The sequence below is a fragment of the Cebus imitator genome, unplaced genomic scaffold (assembly GCF_001604975.1).
Source record: "Cebus imitator isolate Cc_AM_T3 unplaced genomic scaffold, Cebus_imitator-1.0 Scaffold166, whole genome shotgun sequence".
NCBI lineage: Eukaryota > Metazoa > Chordata > Mammalia > Primates > Cebidae > Cebus > Cebus imitator.
This window is the reverse complement of record NW_016107481.1, coordinates 1,365,337-1,381,222: the sequence shown is the minus strand read 5'-3', so window position 1 is coordinate 1,381,222 and position 15,886 is coordinate 1,365,337. Positions and strand designations below refer to the sequence as shown.

Here is a 15,886-nt window from a genome sequence, read left to right as displayed (position 1 = left end):
GTCTAACTTGTGGTCTGCAGGCCGCATGCAGCCCAGGATGGCTTTGAATGTGGCCCAACACAAATCTGTAAACTTTCTTAAAACATGATGAGATTTTTTTCTTTTTTAAGCTTATCAGTCATCATTAGTGTTAGCGTATTTTATGTGTAGTTCAAGACAGTTCTTCTTCCAGTGTGTCGCAGGGAAGCCAAAAGACTGGACACCCCTGCTCTAAGTAATATGCCTATATTGTTAATTTTTAATTTATCAATATTAGGAGTATGTAGATATGTATTTTTTATTCTGACTATTGACCAAAGTTTGTAAAATAATTTTAAAATTGAACTGATGTTCAAAGTGAGTATTTTGTATTGTTACAGTGGCACCAATAAAAGCCTTGTGTAGTCAGCGTTTTGATGACTGGAAAGAAAAATTTGGACCAATAGGATTGAATTGTAAAGAACTTACTGGAGATACAGTAATGGATGACCTATTTGAAATTCAGCATGCCCATATTATTATGACAACTCCAGTAGGTATTATTTATACCTTATGGTTTTGTTTGTTAGAAAATACTAATTTTTCTTTACCAAGACAAAAAGTTTAAAAAATACAAACTAGAAGCATATATTTATAATATAAACAAACAAACATTTAAAAAATACTACAATTTAAGTTACAGAAAGAGTACTTAGAAATCAGTAAGTAAAAGACAAATGACCAAATAGGAAAAATTGACAAAGAATAGGCAGTTTGTTATTGTGGATGCTTTGTAATCATATTTGTTGCTTTTTTTTTTTTTTAACCTAAGTAGTATGTATTGTAGAGGGAGGACCTTGGTAGAATTTAAAAATAGGTAGTAAAAGTTGAACTTAGAATATTTTGTGGTTCAGTGTAAAAACAATTGAGGACCCAGTTTTTAAAACACCTGTAAGACTGTAAAAATTCATTAAATATTTTTTAATATATAAATATTTTTCAGGATACTCTTAAGGGATCAACCAAAATTGCTCATTTTTTGTAATATGTCATGTTAAAAATTTTTTCGATATCTTAAATAATATTTATTATAATTCCTTATCACGTTAAACTACCTGTATACTTTTTTTTTTCTCTAGGAAAAATGGGATAGCATGACTAGGAAATGGAGAGACAACTCTTTGGTTCAGCTGGTTCGACTCTTTCTCATTGATGAGGTAATGAATGCATTCACTTTCTGAGATAAACATAAAAAGATAATTAGAATAGATAGAAAGAAAAAAGACATTTCAACCAAACTATATGTTTGTTTTATCCCTACAAGTGAAAAATGCTCATTTTCTCAAACAAGAATGTTAATATTATTGAATATTTTAATTGATTAAACATACTTTTAATTGTATAGCTAATAATTTTTTCTTGATTTCCTGCTTAGGTACATATTGTAAAAGATGAAAATCGTGGTCCAACTCTTGAAGTTGTAGTCAGCAGAATGAAAACTGTACAGTCTGTTTCTCAGACTTTAAGAAATACCAGCACTGTTATTCCATTGCGATTTGTAGCTGTATCTGCAACAATTCCAAATGCTGAGGATGTGAGTTACAGTTTTAGCTGAGCTCTCAAGTTTTTTATGACTCGTGAAATATTTAGTCATTTTGATCTTAGAAAAAAGTAAATTATTTTGTCCTTTCCTTTAATAGGAAAGTATGTTGTAGAAAAATGTGGCTAGATCTCATAAATATGACAGTATTGAAGGCCATAAAATTTGGTTAATCAGGTTTAATAAAACATTTTTTTGTGGAAATTTTTTGTTTGCTAGTATCTGAAAGCCTCATAATAACTTCACTAATAATATGTGATGGTTGTTGTAACTAACTGACTTTAGTTGTATAGTGAAATGTGGTGGAAAATAAAAATAATTGCTTAGATGATTACCACTTGCTCTTCAATTCTGTGTGCTTGGCATTGTGATAAGCACTAAGATGGAAAAGTGAATGAATATATGACTTAATTTTTTCTTCAATTTTTAAGTAAACTTCCTGAAAAATAATAGTCTGACTCTACTTTCTCATTCCTCCTCACTTCTCAGCCTGCTATAATATTACTTTTCCCCTACTACTTCTTAGAAATTGTTTTCACAAATAGCCACTATATTGTCTATTCCAATGGAATATTTTGTCTTTGTCTTTAATTTGGCACAATTAATCATTTTCTTGTTCTTAAAATGACAACTTGTTTTGCTCATTTGTCAAGAATGATATAGAAAAATTATATAGAAAAATTTAAAGTTTATTAAAACAGCAAAACTAAATCCTAGTATTTGTCCTTCCACATGTAGGAAACATAATGTACATACTCTTTTTTTGACCTGCATTTTACCTATAAACATTTTCATATCATGAAATATTCTTCAATATCTATTTTTGTGGTTTTATTGTAATTTATTAAACACTATAATAATGGAAGATTAAGTTATTCCCAATTTTGCTATTGTAAACAGAGTGAAAGTAATATATCTGAAACATCCATGTTTATTTCCTTAGAATGAACTTCTAGAATGAAATAACTGAATCAAAGGTTATACAAAACTCCAAGGAAACGCTTCCTTCAATAAATGTTATATTCATTTACACTTGTACCAGAAGCTATTCTCCTGTATCCTAACACTGGATAGTATAATAATGAAATTATTATTGCTATTATCATTTTTAAATATAGGATTTATTGTTTAGTGTAGTATGTCATTAAAATTTTTTTACTTCTTTGATTTCTACTCAAGTAAATATTTTTAATATATTTATCAACTGCTTTATGTTCTTTTTGGCTGTTTGCCAGATTATGTCATTTTTCCTTTTTTCACATTGAGATATTAAATTTCTCTTACTTATTTGTAAGCGATTATTATGTACTAGTACTCTCTAATTCTTGAAACTTTTTCCCTTTGTGGTAAACACTACTTCTGTGAATGCTGTTTTTCTATCTCTTTTGTCAGATCTTTTTGTCTAAATTAAGGTCTTTATCCTTGGCCTGTTCCCCTCTGACTATAAATTCTTTTGTGATATCCCTACTCATGATAATCTTGAGAAAACAGTAAGTCTGTTTCTCAGACTTTAAAAAATACCAGCACTGTTATTTTAATGCGATTTGTAGCCGTATCTGCAACAATTCCAAATGCTGAGGATGTGCATTAATATTTTCTTCCTTCGCAATATGTAACTCATTTATCTACCTTCTTCCTGTCAAAACAACAGTCACTTTGATAGCAGGGCTTGGAGCCTGATTATTAACTGGGCTATGTAAAGATAAGGATTGCTTACCACAGTTCCAGAAACTGGTGACTCTAGCATTGAGTATGAAGTGTGCTTTTGACACTGCTATCTCTAAAGTGTTTGTTGTTTACTTAATAACTTATCAACCCTTGTCAGCATAAGCCAACCATTACTTTGATACTATTCATCTAATATTTAGGACAACACAAAAGAAATGTCAGCCATTTTGAGGCATAGTTTTCAAAAATAGTGAATAAGTTAAAATGACAGTGATAAATTTGGCCTCTATGACAAAATTGATTTTAATTTTTCTTTGGATTTTTATGAAAGAAAAGAAAACAAAATAATTAATTGGAAGTTTACCATGGTGAAAAGTGGGTATAATCTTGAAATAGTACTATTGGTATAGTTGGCTACTATATCAACAGAATAATATTAATGGAATATGTAACATTGAAAAAGTCTACTTGATTAAATACTTTTATAGCTTGACCTTAAAGTGATCTGTAATTGGGTTGTTTTTAGCAATAGAACTTTACTAGAAGAAAATTTTAATGCACATGTTTTTGTGTTTTAAAGATTGCAGAATGGCTTTCAGATGGTGAAAGACCGGCTGTATGTCTGAAAATGGATGAGAGCCATAGACCTGTGAAACTTCAGAAAGTGGTCCTTGGATTTCCCTGCAGTAGTAACCAAAATGAGTTTAAGTTTGATTTAACCCTCGACTACAAAATTGCCAGTGTTATACAAATGTACTCTGATCAGAAACCCACACTTGTGGTATGGATTGTTCATGCTTATTTTTTAGTATATTCAGTTTTTAACATGATTAATATAAAAGTTATGAATTTATTTTCAGTTTTGTGCAACAAGGAAGGGTGTGCAACAGGCTGCTTCTGTTCTTGTGAAGGATGCTAAATTTATTATGACTGTGGAACAGAAACAGAGGTATATTTTTTCATTTCTTCATGGAAGTAGATGAACTTTTAGGGCTCATCTAGATGAGATGAGAAAACTAGGCTCATCCCTTAACCTTGGGGTAAATCTCAGTGTCCTCATCTATAAAATAAGGATAATGGTAATTTTGAGGATTAAGTGAAATAATGAATCTTACTGCAGTTGTGACCCAGATTTCTTGAATGATAAAGATTATCCATACTGATAATCTGATAGTCAGATTTCTTGAATGATAAAGATCCATACTGCTGTTTTTTTTTTAACCTAATTTCAATCCAGCCTCTTTTGTAGTCTTTGAATAAAGCTGATCTTGTGAATTGATCTTTAAGGACTCTAACATATTTGGCCACTTCTCCCTTAATCACTCTGAACTCTGTGCTTCCATGATTATCTCTACTCATTTTCTTCCTACTTTCCAGGCTGCTCATTCTCTGTTCCCCTTTCACTTCTTCTTTCCAACTCTTAAATGTTGACATTTGAATGAGTATATCTGAGGTTCATTCTTTCTAATTCCGCACTGTTGTTTGTAACTACTCACATGAAGTTCAAATAATATTTATGCATGTCTATGAATTGCTATTTATGCCTTCAGCCCAGGCTTCCCTACTGAGCTCCAGGCCTGTAAGTCCATCTGTGTAACTGAATCCAATTGTTTGTCTATTGATAGTCATCTCAAACTCAGTATGTACAAAATAGAACTTGGTTTTTACTCTCAGAGCAGCTCCTTCTCCAGTGTTCCCCATCTTGATTATACATTATCTCCCTAGTTACTTGTAGCAGAAAACTATCACTGATATCTGGTTTACCTTATACCCCATAGGCAGTCAATTACAAAGTCCTGTTTATTCTTCTAAATATATCTCAAATATGTCTTTTTATCTCCATCAACACTGCCACTTCCCTAATTCAAGTCACTATTAATCTCTTGCCTAGGTTGTATCCTTTTCTCTGTTGACTACACACACACTCTCTTATTTCACTTTATTGTTTACATAGCATAGATTGTGTAAGATTACAAATCTAAATGTCAGTTTCCTGCCTAAAACCTTTAATAGCTTTTTATTGTCCTTGGTATTAAATGCCACATCCTTAGTGTAGCCCGTAATAGCCCATATAAGGTGATGCCTAGCCAGTTCACCAGACTTATCATGACCATTCTCCCCCTTTATTCACCATGGTCAAGCTGTATTGGCCTCTGTGTTCTGTGAATACACCAGTTTGCCACTCTGTACAGAGCTGGCTTGCATCGTGCTTTCTTTTCCTGGAATAATTTTTACCTAACTCCTATTCATTCTTCATGTCTAAACTTTAATATCAGTTTTCCATAGTCATCAGTTTCCCTATATTTACTTTTATAAGCAACCTGTACTTTATTTCATAACACTTACTATAATTATAATATCATTTTGTTTAATATTTTAGAATCTGTTCCATTCGTTAGATTATCAACTTCTTGAGGAAAGGGGGACTTATGTTCATCCTGCTTACCACTCAATCTTAGCAGGTGTGTTAGGTCATACTTGCATTAATATAAAGACATTTCTGAGGCTGGGTAATTTATAAAGAAGAGAGGTTTAATTGGCTTACAGTTCTGCAGGCCGTACGGGGAACATGGCACCAGCATCAGCTCAGCTTCTGGTGAGGCCTTGGGCTGCTTACAGTTACGGCAGAAGGCAAAAGATGAGTTGGTATATCACATGGTGAGAGCAGGAGCAGTGGGTGGGGGGGTGCTATACACTCTTAAGCAACTAGATTTCACAGGAACTCACCACTGTTGTGAGGACAGCACCAGCCATGAGGGATCTGCCCCCATGATCCAGTCACCTCCTATCCAGCCTCACCTCCAAACCTGGGGATTATAATTTAGCATGGTGGACAGCATCCAAATTATAGCAGAAGGTCTCAGCAGAGTGCTAGCACATGATTACTACCTATTGAAAACTTATTGTTAATAACTTCTGGAAATCAGTAAATATGTTTAGTGATAGACCTCAGACTAAAATTGGACATATGGATATGAGCAGATACTTATTTTTCTGCCTAATTTTGTATGGTGGGGGAATATACTTCTCTCCGCTTTGGGTCAGATCAGCTTTCTAATTACCAGTCTGTTCCTCTGCTACCACCTGTGGTTGCTTGTCAACCAAAGACATGTAGCAAGCGTAGAGGAACCACTTTAGTCTTCTTTACATTCTTTGTTTTTTTTAAAATCCGCTAAAAAGATAGACTATAAAGATAGTCTATTAAAGAATTATAAACATAGCCACGTATTTACCCTCAAGATACTATTTTCATACTTTTCCTTCCATTTAAAGGATTTAACCTGATCTTCTTAGTTACTACCAGATGAAAAAAGAATCTCTAGGGTGTGAAGCATGCAGAGTAGCTCTTTTATTATACACATCAACAAAGCAAGATTAAGCAATAAGAAACAGTAGAGAGCCAGACAGAATGAGAAAAATCGACAAAGAGCTTACAGCTGAAAGGTAGATTAAGTCTGAGAGGAAGGTAGAAAGGGAGAAAGTGAAATTATTGCTAATAAGATCAAAATACTATCAAATAATGACAAATAGTTTTCATACCAACTGCATGTAGTTTTATAGCATTCTTATTAATTTTCTAAATTTTTATAACAAAGATGGGGTTTCAAAAACATTGACCAGTTCATTATAAAATTAGTAATAGAATAAAGGTAAATTAGGATTTTTAAAAAAGTGTGAGTATAGGGTAGAGAGGCTATAAGTAGCTATAAACAATCTGAAGCCTTCTACTTGTTGGGTAAATAAACTAGATGATCAAGTTGGATTATATCACTTTTTGTGAGAAACAAGATGTGGGGATCAAGTAATGAAGTTTGTTTTCTTGTTCATAAACTTAACTCTGAAGGCAGTTTTGAAAGACTTATGCAATTCTTTGTGCAATGGTGGCGTCATTCAAATAAAATACCTGGCGTCCTGTGGTAAATATATAATAAATAACATTTTTGAGCTGAACTTATCTATAGAGTAAGGAATTGAAATAGACTAGAAGTTTCCTTAAAGCTAATTTACATTTCATCCTCTCCCTTTAGTTGCACACAAATTAGCTAATTTTGTTTCAGATAATCACTTTTCTTATAAACATATATCTGAATAACTTTTCTCATTTCCCACTCTTACTAGTTACTAATGGAAAGTTTCTCTCTCCTTTAAACTCTCTTCTTTCTTCAGTTTTTGCCCCATATTTTTTCTTTATCTCCTTTTTTATTTGTTTGATTTTTTTTTTTTTTTTCCAGGAACATACTAAAGACTCAGATTTGACTTACAGTGCTCCTACTTTTACTAGCTGTGTACGATTGGGCATATTACTTAACTTCTCTCAGCTTCAGTTTCTTAATCAAGATTGTATATATGGGAATCAGTCATCTCACCATGTTTCTATGATAATTAAGGCAGCATTTCTAAGATACCTAGCAGTGGGTAGCAGAGTTTGTACTTAATAGTAACGTGTCCTTTCCTCTTGCCTTATTTTCATTTCATTGTGAATCCTTAAAAAAAAGTCATGAGTGTTATAAAAATAATTCCTCCTAGTGTCTTGTCTGCAACAAGGAAATAGAAAAACACTAGATATTTTTATATACTTAAGAACCAAGCCTACCAACTTCCAAAATCTTTTTTTTTTTTTTAGCCAAAATCTTTTAACATACCCAGAATTCATTTTCAAATTATCAATACACCTTCTTAACTTCCTCTTCTCTTTTAACTTAACCTAGTTTGCTTTTTTAAAAAATAAATTTTATATGGCATATTTGAGATTTACAACATGATGTTATATGATACATATAGCTAGTAAAATGGTTACTATAGTGATGGAAATTAATATATCTCTCATCTTGCATACTTTTTTTTTTACAAGAACAGCTAAAATCTACTTATTTGACAAGAATCCCTAATTCAAAATAATTTTATTAACTGCAGTCTTCATGTTGTACATTAGATCTCTAGACTTGTTCACACTATGTATCTGCTATTCCGTGTATCCTTTAACCTATATCTCCCCATTTATTCTCCTGTTCCCAGTCTTCCTGCCTCCAATAACTACTGTTTTATTCTCTATCTGTTGTTTTTGACTTTTAAATAATTGTCATTCTGACTGGCATGAGATGGTATCTCATTGTGGGTTTTATTTACATTTCTCTAATGATCAGTGATGTTGAGCTTTTTTTCATAATATTTGTTGGCTGCATGTATGTCATCTTTTGAGAAGTGTCTGTTCGTGTCCATTGCCCACTTTTTAATGGAATTGTTTTTTTTCTTATAAATTTGTTTAAGTACCTTGTAGACTCTGGATATTAGACCTTTATCAAATGGATAGATTGGAGAAATTTTCTCCTGTAGGTGATCTGTTTACTCTAATGATAGTTTCTTTTGCTATGCAGAAGCTCTTTATTTTAGTTAGGTGCCATTTGTCAATTTTTGCTTTTGTTGCAATTGCTTTTGATATTTTCATCATTAAATAATTGCCCATGCCTGTGTCCTGAATGACATTGTCTACATTTTCTTCTAGGATTTTTATAGTTTTGGGTTTTACATTTAAGCCTGGAATCCATGTTGTGTTAATTTTTATGTAGGATGTAAGGAAGGGGATCCAGTTTCAATTTTCTGCATGTGGCTACCCAGCCCTCCTAGCACCATTTATTAAATAGGGTGTCCTTTCCCAGTTGCTTGCTTTAGTCAGATTTGTTGAAGATCCATGTTTGTAGGTGTATGGTCTTATTTCTGAGTTCTCTATTCTGTTCCTTTGGTCTATGTGTCTGTTCTTATAACAGTCTCATGCTTTTTTGGTTACTGTAGGCTTGTAGTATAGCTTGAAGTTGGGTAGTGTGACCTCCAGCTTTGTTTTTTTTGCTTAGGATCTTCTCGGCTATTCGTGCTCTTTTTTGGTTCCATATTAATTTTAAAATAGTTTTTTTTTTTCTTATTCTGTGGAGGTAGTTTAGTGGGAATAGCATTGAATCTATAAATTACTTTGGGTAGTATGGCCATTTTCACAATATTGATTCTTCCTATCCAGGAGCATGGAATGTTTCTCTATTTGTTTGTATCCTCTTTGAGTTCTTTGAGCAGTGGTTTGTAGTTCCCCTTGAAAAGGTTCTTTACTTCCCTCAGCAGCTGTATCATAGGTATTTTATTCTTTTTGCAGCAGTTGTGAAGGCGAATTCATTCACTGTTTGGCTCTCTGCTTGCCTGTTGTATAGGAATGCTAGAGATTTTTATACATTGATTTTGTATCCTGAGACTTTGCTGAAATTGCTTAATAGCTTAAGAAGCTTTTGGGCTGAGATGATGAGATTTTCTAAATATAGGATCATGTCATCTGCAAACAAAGATAATTTGACTTCCTCTCTTCTTATTTAAATACCATTTATTTCTTTCTCTTGCCTTATTGCCCTTGCCAGAACTTCCAATACTATGTTGAATAGGAGTGGTGGAGGAAGGCATCCTTATCTTGTGCCAGTTTTCAAGGGGAATGATTCCAGTTTTTGCCCATTCAATATGATATTGGCTATGGATTTGTCATATATGGCTCTTATTATTTTGAGGTATGTTCCTTCAGTACCTGGTTTGTTGAGAATTTTTAACATGAAGGAGTGTTGAATTTTACCAAAGGTCTTTTCTGCATCTATTGAGATAATAATGTCTTTAATTCTGTTTATGTGATGAATCACATTTATTGATTTGTATGTGTTGAACCAGCCTTGCATCCTGGGGATGAAGCCAACTTGATCATGGTGGGTAAGGTTTTTGATGTGCCACTGGATTCAGTTTGCCAGTATTTTTTGAGGCTTTCTACATCAATGTTCATCAAGGATATTGACCTGAAGTTTTCTTTTTTTGTTGTATCTCTTCCAGGTTTTAGTATCAGGATGATGCTGGCCTCATAAATGAGTTAGGGAGGAGTCCCTTTTTCAATTTTTTGGGAATAGTTTGAGTAGAAATGGTGCCAACTCTTCTTTGTACCTCTGGTAAAATTCAACTGAGGATTTGTCTGGTCCTGGGCTTTTTTTGGTTGGTAAGCTAGTTATTACTGGCTCAATTCCAGAACTCATTATTGGTCTATTCAGGGATTCAGTTTTTCCCTGGTTCAGTCTTGGGAGGGTGTATGGGTCCAAGATTTTATTCATTTCTTCTAGATTTTCTAGTTTATGTGGGTAGAGGTCTTTATGGTGTTCTCTGATGGTCATTTGTATTTCTGTGGGGCCAGTGGTGGTATCCCTTGTATCATTTCTGATTGTGTTTATTTGATCCTTCTCTCCTTTCTTCTTTATTAGTCTAGCTAATGTTTTATCTAGTATATTAATTTTTTCAAAAAACTAGCTCCTGGGTTTGGTGATTTTTTTGAAGAGGTTTTCATGCCTCTATCTACTTCAGTTCAGCTCTGATCTTTGTTATTTCTTGTCTTCTGCTAGCTTTGGGTTTCTTTGCTCTTGGTTCTCTAGTTCTTTTAGTTGAGATGTTAGGTTGTTAACTTGAGATCTTCCTGGCTTTTTGATGGGGGCATTTAGTGCTATAAATTTCTCTCTTAATGCTGCTTTAACTGTGTTCCAGAGATTCTGGTACATTGTCTCTTTGTTTTTATTAGTTTCAAAGAACTTCTTGATATCTGCCTTAATTTCATTATTTACCCAAGAGTCATTCAGGAGCAGGTTGTTCAGTTTTCATGTAGTTGTGTAGTTTTGAGTGTATTTCTTAATCTTGAGTTCTAATTTGATTGCACTGTAGTCTCAGAGACTGTTTGTTATGATTTCCATTCTTTTGCATTTCCTGAGAAATGTTTTACTTCCAATTACGTGATCAGTTTTAGGGTAGGTGCCATGTAACTATGAGAATAATGTATATTCTGTTGAATTTCACCGGAGAGTTCTGTAGCTATCTATCAGGTCCACTTGATCTAGAGCTGAGTTCAAGTCCTGAATATCTTTGTTAATTTTCTGTCTCAGTGATCTGTCTAATAGTGTCAATAGGCTGTTAAAGTCTCCATTTTTATTGTGTTGGAGTCTGAGTCTTTTTGTAGATCACTAATAACTTGCCTTATGAATCTGGGTGCCCCTGTATTGGGTGCATATATATTTAGGATAGTTAGCTCTTCTAGTTGAATTGAACTTTTTACCATTATGTAAAGCCCTGCTTTGTCTTTTTTGATCTTTGTTGGTCTTTGTTGGTTTAAAGTCTATTTTGTCGTACACTGGGATTGCAACCCCTGCTTTTTTCTGTTTTCCATTTGCTTGGTAAGTTTTCCTTCATCCCTTTATTTTGAGTCTGTGTGTGTCTTTGCATGTGAGATGGAGCTCTTGAAGACAGAATACCAGTGGTTCTTGGCTCTTTATCTAGCTTGCCATCCTGTGCCTTTTAATTGGGACATTTAGCCCATTTACAATTTGAGTTACGATTAGTAATGTTATGTGTGAATTTGATCCTGTCATCATGATACTAGCTGGTTATCTTGCAGATTTGTTCATGTGGTTGCTTCACAGTATTATTGGTCTGTGTACTTCAATGTGTTTTTGTAGTGGCTGGTAATGGCTTTTCTTTCCATATTTAGTGCTTCCTTCAGGAACTCTCACAAGGCAGGCCTGTTGGTGACAAATTCCCTCAGCATTTGCTTCTCTGGAAAGAACCTTATTTCTCCTTTACTTGTGAAGCTTAGTTTGGCCAGATATGAAATTCTGGGTTGGAAATTCTTTTCTTTAAGAATGTTGAATATTGGCCCCCAATCTCTGCTGGCTTGTAGATTTTATGCTGAGAGGTTTGCTGTTAGTCTGATGAGTTTCCCTTTGTAGGTGACCTGACTTTCTCTGGCTGCCCTTAACATTTTTCTTTCATTTTAACATTGGAGAATCTGACAATTATGTGTCTTGGGGTTTATCTTTGTGTGGAGTATATTACTTGGGTTCTCTGGATTTCCTGAATTTGCATGTTGGTCTGTCTTGCTAGATTGGGGAAGTTCTCCTGGAAGTTCTCTTGAAGTATGTTTTCCAATGTGGTTTCATTCTCTCTGTTTCTTTCAGATACCAATCAGTCGTAAGTTTGGTCTCTTTACTTAATCCCATATTTCTTGGAGGTTTTGTTCATTCTTTTTCAGAAAGATAATCTTCTAGCCCAGAGATTATTTCCTTTACTTGGTCTGTTCTGCTATTGATACTTGTTATTGCATTGTGAAGTTCTCATGTTGTGTTTCTCATCTCCATCAGATCAGTTATGTTTCTCTCCAAACTGGCTGTTCTGGCTATCAGCTCCTGTATTGTTTTATCATGATTCTTACCATTTTTGCATTGGGTTGTAACATACTCCTTTAGCTCAGTGAAGTTTGTTATTACCTACCTTCTGTAGCCTACTTCTGCCAATTCAGCCATCTCAGTCTCAGCCTAGTTCTGTGCTCTTGCTGGAGAGGTGTTGCAGTCAATTGGAGAAGAGACACTATGACTTTTGGAGTTTTCAGCCTTTGGTCTTTGAGGTTGCTGACCTTTGAATGAGGTTTTTTTTGTTGATGTTCTTGTTTTCTGTTTGTTTGTTTTGCTTTTAACAGGCCTGTAGGACTGCTGCAGTTTGCTGGAGGTCTGCTCCAAACCCTCGTTGCCTCAGTTTCTCCTTTCCCTGGTAGTATCAGCAGTGAAGGCTGTGAAACAGCCAAGATGATGGCCAGCTACTTCCTCTAGAAGCTCCATTGCAGGGGAGTACTGACCTGTTGCCAGTCCATCTGTACCTGTAGGAGGTGGCTGGAAACTCCAGTTGGGATGTCTCACCCAGTCAGTGGAATGGGATCAGGGACCCGCCCAAAGAAGCAGTCTGACTGCTTTTTGGTAGAGCAGGTGTGCTGCATTGTGGGGGACCCTTCCTTGTCTGGACTACCTGTCTTCTCCAAAGCTGACCGGCTGGAGCAGCTGAATCAGCCGAAGCACAGAGATGGCGGCTGCTCCTGCTCACAGGAACTCAGACCCATCTCTGGTGGACTCCAATCCACTGCCATTGGCTGGTTGGGATTCCAAGCCAGTAGATCTTAACTTGCAAGGTGCCATGGAAGTGGTGCTCACAGAATGATGTTTCTTGGTTTCCTGGATTCAGCCCCCTGCCTGCCTAGAGATATGTACAAATGGATTTCTTGTCTTTACTAGGGATCCTGGGTCCAGACTATGTAAAACTCCTGGATCTCCGTGTGTGCCTGAATGTCTGCTCTCTCAAGACTCCACATAGCTCTGTGTATCAGACCCAAGACCCTGGTGGCATGGGCACACTAGGGGATCTATCCATGGGCTGTAAAGATCTGTGGGAGAAGCGTGGTTTCTTGAGTGGGGTTGCACCATCACTCGTTGGTTCCCTGGGCTGAGGGTGATGGTTCCTTTGGCTCCATGTCACCCCCGGGTGGGCCATAATGCCCCCTACCTCCAACACTTTTCTTCATTATCCATAAGTTGTGTTTGCCTAGTCAGTCCCGATATGAGAATCTGGATATTTCAGTTAAAGGTGCTGAATTCTCTCACCCCTTTTCATTCCTCTCTGTGAGTGTTGTAGGCTGCAGCTACTTTTAATAGGCTATCTTGGATGGATCAATTTTTATGTTTTCTTTGGAGAAATGTTCTTTAAGATCATTTGCTGACTTTTAAATTGGCTTTTTAATGCTATTAATTTGTAAGAGTTCTTTATAAATTTTGGATATTAACCCCTTATCAGATATATGGTTTCCAAATTTTTTTTTCTAGTCCATAGATTGTCTTTTTATTTTGATGATTGCCTCCTTTGCATTGCAGAAGCTTTTAACTTTGATGTATTCCCATTTATTTATTTTTGCTTTTGGTATGACATCCCAAAATTTCATCGCCAAGGCCAATATCAAGGTGCTTTGCCCCTATGTTCTCTTCTAGGAGTTTTGTGATTTCAGGTCTTACATTTAGATCTTTTGTCGATTTTTGAGTTGATTTTTGTGTATGGTATAAGATAAGGGTACAGTTTTATTCTTTTGCATATGGAAATTATTTTTCCAGCCTCATTTATGGAAGAAACTATTGTTTTCTCATTTTTCTTGGTGCCCTGATGGAAAACTAGTTGACTGTATATGTTTGGACTTATTTCTGGGCTCTCTGTTCTGTTCCATTTGTCTATGTTTCTATTATTATGCAAGTGCTATATTGTTTTGGTCAGTCCAGCTTTGTAGTATAATTTTTTTTTTTTTTTTTTTTTTTTTTTTTTTTTTTTTTTTTGTTTTTTTTTTTTTTTTTGTTTGTCCAGTTTTGTAGTATATTTTTTTTTTTTTTTTTTTTTTGAGGTGGAGTCTTGTGCTGTCACCCAGGCTGTGTGCAGTGGCGCAATCTCAGCTCACTGCAACCTCTGCCTCCCAGGTTCAAGCGATTCTCCTGTGTCAGCCTCCCGGGTAGCTGGGAATACAGGCATGTGTCACCATGTTTGGCTAATTTTTGGTATTTTTAGTAGAGGTGGGGTTTCACCATGTTAGCCAGGATGGTCTTGGTCTCCTGACTTGATAATCTGCCCACCTCAGCCTCCCAAAGTGCTAAGATTACAGGTGTAAGCCACCATGCTCGGCCTGTAGTATAATTTTAAATCAGAAAGTATACCTCCAACTTCCCTTTTCCTTCTCAGTTTTGCTGTTCCTATTGTAAGTCCATACTAATTTTACAATTTTTTTTTCTTTCTGTGAAGGATGCCATTGGGATTTTGATAGGGATTTTATTGAATCTCTACTGCTTTGGGTAGTATGGACATTTTAACAATATTAATTCTTTCAATCCATTAGCACAGGGTATCTTTCCATTTATTTTTGTCTTCAATTTCTGTCACCATTGTTTTATAGCTTTCAGTGTACTTTACCTCCTTAATTAAACTTAGTCCCAATCATTGTATTTTTTAATGTTATTATAAATGGGATTGTTTTCTAGATTTCTTTTTCAGCTAGATTATTTGTATTTAAAAATGCTACTAATCTCTGTATGTTGATTTTGAATCCTCCAACTTTACTGAATTATTAGTTCTAACAGTTTTTTTTAATGAGTCTTTGAGTTTTTTTACATGGGAGATAATGTTATCTGCAAATAAAGATAATTTTACTACTTCCTTTCGAATTTGAATTCCTTTTTTTTTTTTCTTATCCGATTGGTCTTACTAGCACTTCTAGTATTATGTTGAGTAGAAGTGGTGAAAGTGGGCATTCTTGCCTTGTGCTGTATCATAGTGGAAAAGCTTTCAGTTGTTCCCCATTGATTATGATGTTGGCTATGGGTTTTTCATAAATGGCCTTTGTTACGTTAGCTGAGAAGTTTTCCTTATATGCCTGCATGTTAAAAGATTTTATCAAGAAAGGATGTTGGACTTGTTAAATACTTTTTCTGCACCCAATTGAGATGATCTTGCCTTTTTTATCTTTCATTTATAATGTGATGTTTCACAGTGGTTGATGTGCATGTATTAAACCAGCCTTGCTTGCCAGGAATAAACCCACTTAGCCTGATTTCATTGGGCTGTATATTTGTATTCTCTTGTATCTCATTGAGTTTCCTTAGGATCATTACTTTGAATTCCTTTTTCGGCAATTTACAAATTTCTGGCTTTTTTGGAATCAGTTACTGGAAAATTATTGTGTTCCTTTGGGGGTGTTGTGTTTCTTGTGTGTGCGTGTGCGTTTTTTTTTTTTTTTTTTTTTTTTTTTTTTTTTTT

At 34.8% G+C, this 15,886-nt stretch overlaps 1 protein-coding gene across 4 annotated transcripts in view; it reads left to right on the top strand.

The window, feature by feature from the left end:
* HFM1 (helicase for meiosis 1) overlaps window positions 1–15,886 on the top strand; it is a 121,269-nt gene that overhangs the window by 21,401 nt on the left and 83,982 nt on the right. For all 4 annotated transcript variants that reach the window (XM_017544130.2, XM_017544128.2, XM_037744126.1 and 1 more), the window contains 5 exons: window positions 360–511; window positions 1,098–1,175; window positions 1,394–1,552; window positions 3,807–4,007; window positions 4,087–4,175. In XM_017544130.2, coding sequence (XP_017399619.1) covers window positions 360–511; window positions 1,098–1,175; window positions 1,394–1,552; window positions 3,807–4,007; window positions 4,087–4,175 — 679 coding nt within the window. The remainder of the gene's footprint in view (window positions 1–359; window positions 512–1,097; window positions 1,176–1,393; window positions 1,553–3,806; window positions 4,008–4,086; window positions 4,176–15,886) is intronic.